Here is a 9450-nt window from a genome sequence, read left to right on the forward strand (position 1 = left end):
TAAAATAAATAAATAAATAAATAAACTCAACTGTTATGAGGCCCACATCTGGCACAAATGTCACTTTTTCTGCTCGGCCATGTGTACCACCAAATGTAATGCCGATACTGGGAGATAGAAACTTTATAAAGGACAGCAACTGGTAACCTCCCAATTGGTGTGTCCTCACTCACTGCAGGGCCCCATGGGCTGGGGGAGGGGTTGCAGAGGAAAACCCACATGGGCGGACTGGAGAGCCAGCAGTGAGCAGATGCTCCCGTGCCCCCCCCCCACAGAGGATTGTCTGGCTGCCCCCCTCCCTTGCACACCCTGACCCCTGTGGCCATCTGGGACAGCATCCTGGGAGCTGCAGGCCGGGTGGAGAGGTATGAATGCGGCTGCAGTGGCCCCCCGCTTACCAGTCCCTGAAGGGGTGCTGCTTGACTGCTGCAGACGAGGTTGTCGTGCCATGTTGGAGCCACAATTGGGGTCTCCCCCCCCCCCCCCCCCCGTGTCCCCTGTTCCCTCCCTGGCACCAGTTGCTTGTAGGCCGCATAACAGCCCTGGATGGACCGGCTCTGCCCCCCCGGGCCTTATGTTTAATCTTTAGTGTTTTATTTAGAATTTTTTGCACTTTTTTCCAGAAACTTTGTACCTTATAACAGTTCCACCAGATGTGCATGTAAGACCCCACATTTTTTTACACCTCCAACATCTGTTTGAGGTGTTCTGAAAACATTTTGCTATTTTATTAGGTGTCCAATGCCACCTGTAGTACATCTTGTAGATATTTTCTTTAAGTGGTACTGCTCTAGTTAACTTAATCGAATTCGAATGATTCTTTTTCAAAACCAGTAGGCTACAGTGGGACCCAATCTCAATAGTAGCGCATACAGAAGCCAGTTTATTAAATCACAAAGGAATATTGGCTTTATCTAGGTGTATGGTGGTTGTGTTATTGGACTCGGTATTAAAATATTATTTTTACACATTTTTTGTTCACCTTTAATTATTTTAGCCAGCAGGTTTTTTTGTGCTTTGAACCATTTATGTATGCTGGTTCCCCTCCTTTTTTTGTTTACCCCTGTGTTAGTGTCAGCTGAGGGTCCAGGAGAACCAGGTTTGAATCCCCACTCTCCCATGGAAGCTCCCTGGGTAACTTCAAAGTAGTCACACATTCTCACACATTCTCATCTTTCAGCCAAACCTACTTCACAGGGCAGTTGTGAGGATAGAATGGAGAATTAAGTAAGTCACACTGGGTCCTCTTTGGGGGGAAAAGGTGAGGTATAAAATGAAGCAAATATATAAATAAATGCAGGAGACAGTGGCCAGAGGTACAAAATAGTTAGCAGATTCAATAGTTAGCAGATTCAGCTCTGTCCTCCAGTATCTGGCCATTGTCTGCTGCATTTCTTTTATTTACTTCCATTTGTACCTCATGTGCAGCAAGGCTCAGGTCTCTGTGACCGAACCCAGGCCTCGGTTGTCTTTTTGGTGGCCCACAGTATCCTTCAAACTCTCCTCCAGTGCCACATTTCAAAGGAGTCTTCTTTCTTCCTGTCAACTTTGTTCAGTGTCTAACTTTCACACCCACACCTAGTAACAGGGGATACTGTGGCACAAATTAACTTGATCTTGGTCGCCAGTGACACATCCTGACACTGAAGAATCTTTCCTAGCTCCTTCATGGCTGCCATGCCCAGCCTCAGCCTCCTTCTGATGTCTGGGTTGCAGTCTCCCTTTTGGTTGACGATGGAGCCAAGGAATAGAAAATCACAAACAGCTGGAGAGCCAGTTTGGTGTAGTGGTTAAGTGTGCGGACTCTAATCTGGGGGAACCGGGTTTGATTCCCCATTCCTCCACTTGCACCTGCTGATGTGACCTTGGGTCAGTCACAAGCTCTGCCACAGCTGTCCTTGGAAAATAGCAGTTTGTGTCAGAGCTCTCTCAGCCCCACCCACCTCACAGGGTGTCTGTGGTGGGGAGGGGAAGGGAAAGGAGATTGTAAGCCACTCTGAGACTCCAAGTGAAGGGCGGGGTATAAATCCAATCTCTTCTCTCCTTCTTCAATTTCTTCATGGTCAGCCTCGAAACTTTAATTTCCTAGTAGTCATTACTTGGCGGATCACATCAGTCTCTCCCTAGAAGCTAAAATGGCCAAACTGCGGCTATCGTACTTTGGTCACATTATGAGAAGACAGTCACTGGAAAAGACAATAATGCTCGGAAAAGTTGGGGGCAGCAGGAAAAGAGGAAGACCCAACAGGAGATGGACAGACTGAGTCAAGGAAGCCACAAAGGCCCTCAGCCAGCAAGACCTGAGCAAGGCGGTTAAGGACAGGACGTTTTGGAGGACATTAATCCGCAGGGTCGCCGTGAGTCAGAAATGACTTGCAGGACAGGACACACACCGCACACACCATAAGCAAATTAACAGAGCCTTTGGCAGCCATGTCTCCTCTTTCTCTCTGCAAGGTCTGAAAAGCCCCCAGGGGTTCATTCTGGCTTGCAGTTTGGAACGGAACGTCAAATATACCAAGCCTGAAATCTTTTTACTAAACCGCTGGGATACCGACATAGATGTTAGAAATGAGGAAATAATTTCTTTACTCCCTGCATCAGCACGCCTGACAATAGCTTCATGTTGGACATCTCCATTACCACCAACGTTATCCGCTTGGCATGAAAAAGTATGGGAACAATTTGTGATGGCAAAAATCACAGATAAAGTACATAGAGCACAAACATCTCTGTCATCCAATTCCAAATTTGAATCAACCCGGTATCAAATTTGAATCAACCTCATATCTCACTACACACGAGATACTGCCTGCAAACTCACATTGTCATAAATGGTTATTATTTTTTTTAGTAAATGCTTTATTAAACTCTCCTAAAAAGGAGAGGAGTTTCGCTTAAGGAAAAAAAGGAGGGTGTATAGTGGGATAAAGGAAAGTGTGAGTGATATTAGTTATTGCTATGTTAATCTGTTAGTAAAAGTGAAACATTCTTCTGTGTGTTGTCAATCTTCTTTCATCTTAACAATTGGACAAGTCCCTGTTAGTATGTTAAAATTGTCCCAAAGGTGTTTTGTTAGTATTGCTTCTTTCGTCCGTGCTGGTTTCTTATGCTCTCGGTGTACAGGATGAATCTTCCTCGCTCTCTCTCTGCAACTTGTCAGCTCCTCCTCCACATCGTTTACTTTCTGGTTATCGACTATGAGCCTTGCGCTAATGTGCCTTTTCGCAAAAAAAAAAATAGACTTTGAGAATGGATATATCCGTTTTCAACATTGAATTTATCGCTGCCATTCTCAGCCATTGCTTTCCACCTCCATGCACATTATTACGCTTCTCACAGCTCAGTTCAAAGTCACAGTCTTTCACAGTTTAAGTTAGTAACTGCGCCATCCCCGGAAGTTCCTCCTTTCTTCTCTGCTAGCGTCTTCACTCAGCACCAACATCTTGCTTTTTTGTTTATCTTTGGCAAAAACTTGTATTTCTTCATCCGAGCTTGACTTTTTCCACTTTTATGCTTAATCTGCCATCAGTTCTCCCCCCCCATATACATTGTCATAAATGGTTATTGTCGTGAAACATTATTACAAAAGTTTGTTGGGAAAAGACAATATTTGCAATCCTTACTCCTCTAAATCTGCAGACCATTGATCTTATGTATTATAGAAGATCTTTCTGTTGAAATGTTAAGTTGTTCAATATTTCTGACTTAGTTATCGAGTGTTATTGGAATGCACTTCTATGTTAATGTATCTTTAATGGCAATAGCATGTTATAACTTGCTTTGAAAAAAAATATCCCATGATGGCTAATGCAAAATAAATAAATAAATAATAATGTTCACATTGCTCTCCCCCTCCCCTTTATTTCCTTCTTCTTCACAGGCTGAAGAACAGCACCTCCTGTCAAATTTTAGGCCCCCTCTCCTCTGCGGGAAACTGGAAATTGTCCCCATGCGGCCAGCTCTTGTAAGTCGGGGGGGGGGGTCATTAGGAGGAGGGGCAGCTCAGGTGTCCCTTGCAGTGTTAAGGGACTTGGAGGGAAGAGGCCTGGTTCTGGCATTACAGGTTGTCTGAGGTATCCACCAGGAAACCTGTGGGATCTGCTGATTCCATCACATGAAGCTTCTAATCCTTTTTTTTGGGGGGGGGGATCATGCGCCTTCATGTTATAAACAACTGTGCCAGGGATCCCCAACTTTCGTGGGCCTGTGGGCACCTTGGCAATTCTGACACAGGGCGGTGTCAAACTCTGCTCTAGTTTGCCATTGCTTGGGGGGGGTTGAGGCCTGTGGGGAGTCGGACATTCCTGCAGGGGGTGTTTGTGTGTGAGTGGATGAGCGTGTGAGACTGCTTTGTTTAGTTGCGTCATGAGTCTTCCTAAGCTGTCTCCCTTCACATGGGGATGACCTTGAGTCCTGTCTGTGCCACTTTGCTATTTTAGATAACGGAGTGGTAAGAATTCAGGGCTATTTTTGGGCAGGAACGCACAGGAACGGAGTTCCGGCTGGCTCCCGAGTTGGCCACGCCCAGCAGGAACTCATTAGCATAATAGGCCACACCCAACAGCAGGAACTCATTAGGATTGGCTACATTAGAGGTGTGTGGCCTAACATGCAAAGGAGTTCCTGCTACAAAAAAGCCCTGGGTTTTGACAACAAACAAGGTAAACAGAATAAGAAGCAAAAGGTGTGTGTGGCTGGATTACCACAGTTCTGGTAACATGGGGGTGCGGCCTAATGTGCTAATGAGCTGTGCTGTCAGGGGTGTGGCTTAATAGGCTAACGAGTTTCTGCGGTTGGGTGTGGCCTGTTATGCTAATGAGAACAAAACAGCCCCCGCCGGGGGGGGGGGGAGAAAGACAGCGAAAGCTAGGCAAGATGGTTGTGAAACATAATTGTTTGCAGCTGGGTGGGGGTGGGGGGACTGGTTTGAGTAAAGTATAATTGGATATTTTGGGGGCCCAGCACCAGTTCTGACCTGGATCAGTCTTAGCTTGGGTCATCTGTATTCATCAATAAACAAATCATTGCCAGTGAGTGTTGTTGAGAGTATTTTTGCCCAAGAGTCTGACAGGTGGTGGGTGGTGGGCTACCACGGGAACCGGAGACACACAGAGAGAGGAAGCTGTATTCTTGGGGGGGGGCAACAGTGGGAGGGGCTTCTGGAGTTCTGGGTCCACTGGTGGACCTCCTGGTGGCCCCTGTGGTTTGGCCACTGTGTGACACAGAGGAGTGTTGGACTGGATGGGCCATTGGCCTGATCTAACTTGGTTTTTCTTACGTACTCGTGTAAGCCCAAGTGCCAGGGGAGAACGGGAGTGATTTCAAACATACCCCGGGAAAGAAGATCACAAGAGAGAATAAAACCAATACTGCTGTGGCAGCTGCTGCTGAAACAGTGTCATTGTAATCTGTCCGCCCTAACAGATCTCCAGAGGCCAATCAGAACCTCTGCTGGGCAAGAAACCTCCGTGGCTCCGACCCCTTTATAAAAATTGTGGGCACCAGGAAAGGTGTTGACGTGCACCACAGGCACATATTGGGGAACCCTGAAGTCTCCATACGTTTTGACTTTGTCCCCCCCCCCCCCCCCCCCCCTCCGTTTCAGGGCCTGGTTTCCTTCGAGGAGGTAGCTGTGCATTTCACAGCGGAGGAGTGGGCCTTGCTCACTCAGGCGCAGAGGGCTCTGTACAAGGAAGTCATGCTGGAGAATTACGAGAATGCGACCTTTCTGAGTAAGGATCCCTTTTGCCTTCCGTTGATAGATGCCACACTGAGGTTTATCGTTGTAAGCAGTGTTCCCTCTAAGCTGAGTTAGTGTGAGCTAGCTCACAGTTTTTTAGCCTCCGGCTCACACATTTTTGTCTTAGCTCAGGAAGGATGGTGCCAGAGCAAACTTAATTTATGCAGTAGCCGAATCGCTCGCTCACACCTTTAATGTCAAGTAGCTCACAAAGTAGAATTTTTGCTCACAAGACTCCATGGCTTAGAGGGAACATTGGTTGTAAGGATGTGGAGTTTTCATACGGGTTACTTGGCTGGGAGGTTCTGTGTTCCAAAAGAGGGAGGACCAAGCTGAGAGAAAGTCCTGATGGCAAAAAGGGAGATGTACTATTAAGAGCATAAGAAGAGCCCTGTTGGATCAGACCAATAGTCATAGAATGATAGAATCCTAGAGCTGGAAGGGACCTCCAGGATCATCCAGTCCAACCCCCTGCACAATGCAGGAAATTCACAATTACCTCCCTCTGCACCCCGTGTGACCCCTGCTCCATGCCCAGAAGATGACAAAATAAATAAATAAATAAACCCTCCAGGATCCCTGGCCAACTGGCCTGGAGGACAATTGCTTCCTGACCCCAAAGTGCCAGTTGGCATCTCCCTGGCGTGGAATCCAGCCTCCTGTCTCACACAGTGGCCAACCAGTTCCTCTGGACGGCCAACAACAGTGCATAGAGACCGAGGCCTTCTCCTGCTGTTGCCTCCTGGCTCTGGGATTCAAAGGATTAGTGCCTCTGAATGTGGAGGTTCCCCTCAGCCACGATGGCTAGTAGCCATTGATAGACTTCTCCTCCATGAGTCTCTCTAATCCCCTTTTCAAGATGCTTATTCCTGTGGCTATCACCACTACATCCTCTGGCAGGGAATCCCACGTTTTAATCGCTTTCTGTGCAAAGCAATATTTCCTTTTGTCCATCCTATACCTGCTGCCCATCCGTTTCATTGGATGCCCTCAAGTTCTAACATTTTGGGAGAGGGAGAAAAAGGTTCTCTTGGTCAACTGTCTCCACCTCGTGCCTAACTGTATAAACCTCTGTGACACATCCCCCCCCCCCCAATAGCCATTCTCCTTTCTAAACGGAAAAGTCCCAGACTCTTCAGCCTTTTCTCCTAGGGAAGGTGCTCCAACCCTCCTCTGTACTTTCCCCAGCTCTGTTATATTTTGCAAGCTTTTTGAGTAAGTCTCTGAAGATGCAGCATAAAAATGTTTTTAATAAATAATTAAAAAGCTATTAACGGTGTGTGTCCCTCCCCCAAGAAAATATCTGCAGCTTAAAAAAGTAAAGGTAAAGGTTCCCTTGCTCGAAAGCCAGTCGAGTCCGACTCTAGGATTGTGGTGCTCATCTCCATTTCAAAGCCGAAGAGCCAGCGCTGTCCGAAGATGTTTCCGTGGTCATGTGGCCGGCATGACTAAACACCAAGGTGCACGGAACGCTGTTACCTTCCCACTGAAGTGGTACCTATTTATCTACTTGCAATCTCTTGCTTTTGAGCTGCTAGGTTGGCAGGAGCTGGAACTAGAGACGGGAATGTCATGCGGCACACTCAGGTCTCGAACTGCTGAACTACCGACCTTCCACAGCCTGCAGTTCAGCATCTTAACCACTTGAGCCACCGTAGCTCCTCTGCAGCTTAGATGTCATTAAAAACTTATATCTCTATAAGAATTCCTAAAAACCTCTCAGAAGTTCACCTCCTTAGAAACTCATTCTATGAGGCTGGAGTCCCTGTTGAAAACTGGTTCATTCTAAGGGGGCTACCTTAAGTGTAGAAACAAGGAGAAGGCTAGAGAACCATCATTGGTGCTTTGGGACATAGGTGCTTTAAAATAGGTGAGATGTGTTCCAATCATCTAGACATTAGTGGGTGGGACTAGACCCTGGAGGTCCCTTCCAACGCTATGACTCTCTGACTCTTGACAGTACCTATGCTGCTACATTCTGAACCAGCTGAAGTTTCCAGGATGTCTTCAAGGGCAGACTAATGTTGAGTGCATCACAGTCAATGTTCCCTCTAAGCTGTGGAGTCTTGTGTGCTAAAATTCTACTTTGTGAGCAACTGGCGTTAAAGCTGTGAGCCAGTGATTTGGCTGCTGCATAAATTAGTTTGCCCTGGAGCCGTCCTTCCTGAGCTAAGACAAAAATCTGTGAGCTGGAGGCTAAAACACTTGTGAGCTAGCTCACACTAACTCAGCTTAGAGGGAACACTAATCGCAGTCATCCAACTGTGAAGTGACGAGAGAATGGATTAGCACGGCCACATTGTCCAAAGAGGGGGGGGAGAGTTGGCAAGTGTGATGCCTCTGACAGAAAGCATGCCTGGCTACTGGATATGTGTGGCTCTCCTCCAGGGAGAGCGATACTCAGGCAGTTCAAAGCCCACGTCCTCATTTGCTCATGAAGCCATGATCCCAGGACTGCTTATCGATATATCCTTGTCCGTTGGAGGTCAGAGATGCTTCCGTCCTTCCCTTGATCTTCCAAGAAAGAGGGCAAGAATTGTGTTTCTTTGGACTGCCTGAACACTTTGTCGCTAGAAGTAACTGGATTATTGGTTTCCTCCAAAGGATGTCTCAAACCTGACTATCTCTCTTACCTGGAAGAAGGTGAAGATCCGTTTGCCTTGGAGTCCGAGGAAGAGGAGAGATCAGCAGGTAGGTGTGGGGTGAGCCCCTCTGACGGTAGTTATAAACGCCGAAAAGTAGCAGAGACTTTGTTTAAGTATGTACAGTTTATTTACACTGGACATTGGAATATATACACAGTCCTTTCTGAGTCAAACTCACTGTTCACTCCGACAAGGTGCTTCGCAGACAAACAATCCCACAAAGGAGATGTGTAGTACTGTACAGTTCTCAATATATATGTACATAGACCAATCAGGTTGCAGCAATTTGCATTTAGCTGACTCATGGTGATTATGGCAGAGTCTGATGCAATCTGCCAGTCACCTGACCCCCTGACTGTCACTTCTAGATCAGACAGCTCTACTCCGACAAGGTGCTTCGCAGACGAACGGTCCCACAAAGGAGATGTGTAGTACTGTACAGTTCTCAATATATATGTACATAGACCAATCAGGTTGCAGCAATAGTGGCTCAGTGGAAAAGCCTCTACTTTGCAGGCAGAAGGTCCCCCCAAGCCCCAGCAGCAATGTTCCCTCTAAGCTGTGGTGTCTTGTGAGCAAAAATTCTATTTTGTGAGCCACTGGCATTAAAGTTGTGAGCGAGCAATCTGGCTACTGCATAAGTTAATTTGCTCTGGAGCCATCCCTTCCTGAGCTAAGACAAAAATGGGTGAGCTGGAGGCTAAAAATCTGTGGGCTAGCTCACACTAACTCATCTTAGAGGGAACCCTGCCCAGCAGCTCCAGTTAAAGAGGACCAAGAAGTAGGTGATGTGAAGGGAACCTGGAGAGCCACTGCCAGTCTCGGCAGACAATACAGGCCTTGATGGACCGATGGTCTGATTAAGTATAAGGCAGCCTGACTTGTGGGTGTCCCTGGTGAATTTCTCAGGCCCTGTTTAATATCACCCAGAATAGATCTGACCAGGGGTCCTTTCGTAGAAAAAGAGGTGCAGGAGCTCATTAGCGTAACTCATTAGCACAACTCATTTGCATATGCCACACCCCCTGACATCACCAGGAGTGTGTCAGAAGGCAAAACCCA

General features: G+C 47.0%; 1 protein-coding gene across 1 annotated transcript in view; it reads left to right on the plus strand.

Annotated features, from left to right (window-relative positions):
• The first annotated feature begins 3931 nt into the window (after nt 1–3931).
• The window catches only part of LOC107112949 (zinc finger protein 883-like), a 12124-nt gene continuing 6605 nt past the window's right edge, over nt 3932–9450 (plus strand). Inside the window, exons 1-3 of the mRNA XM_015414159.1 lie at nt 3932–3967; nt 5609–5735; nt 8348–8434. Of these exons, the coding sequence (XP_015269645.1) occupies nt 3953–3967; nt 5609–5735; nt 8348–8434 (229 nt within the window). The 5' untranslated portion in view covers nt 3932–3952. The remainder of the gene's footprint in view (nt 3968–5608; nt 5736–8347; nt 8435–9450) is intronic.

This window comes from Gekko japonicus, unplaced genomic scaffold, assembly GCF_001447785.1.
Source record: "Gekko japonicus isolate JY-2015 unplaced genomic scaffold, Gekko_japonicus_V1.1 scaffold6516, whole genome shotgun sequence".
NCBI classification, from domain to species: domain Eukaryota; kingdom Metazoa; phylum Chordata; class Lepidosauria; order Squamata; family Gekkonidae; genus Gekko; species Gekko japonicus.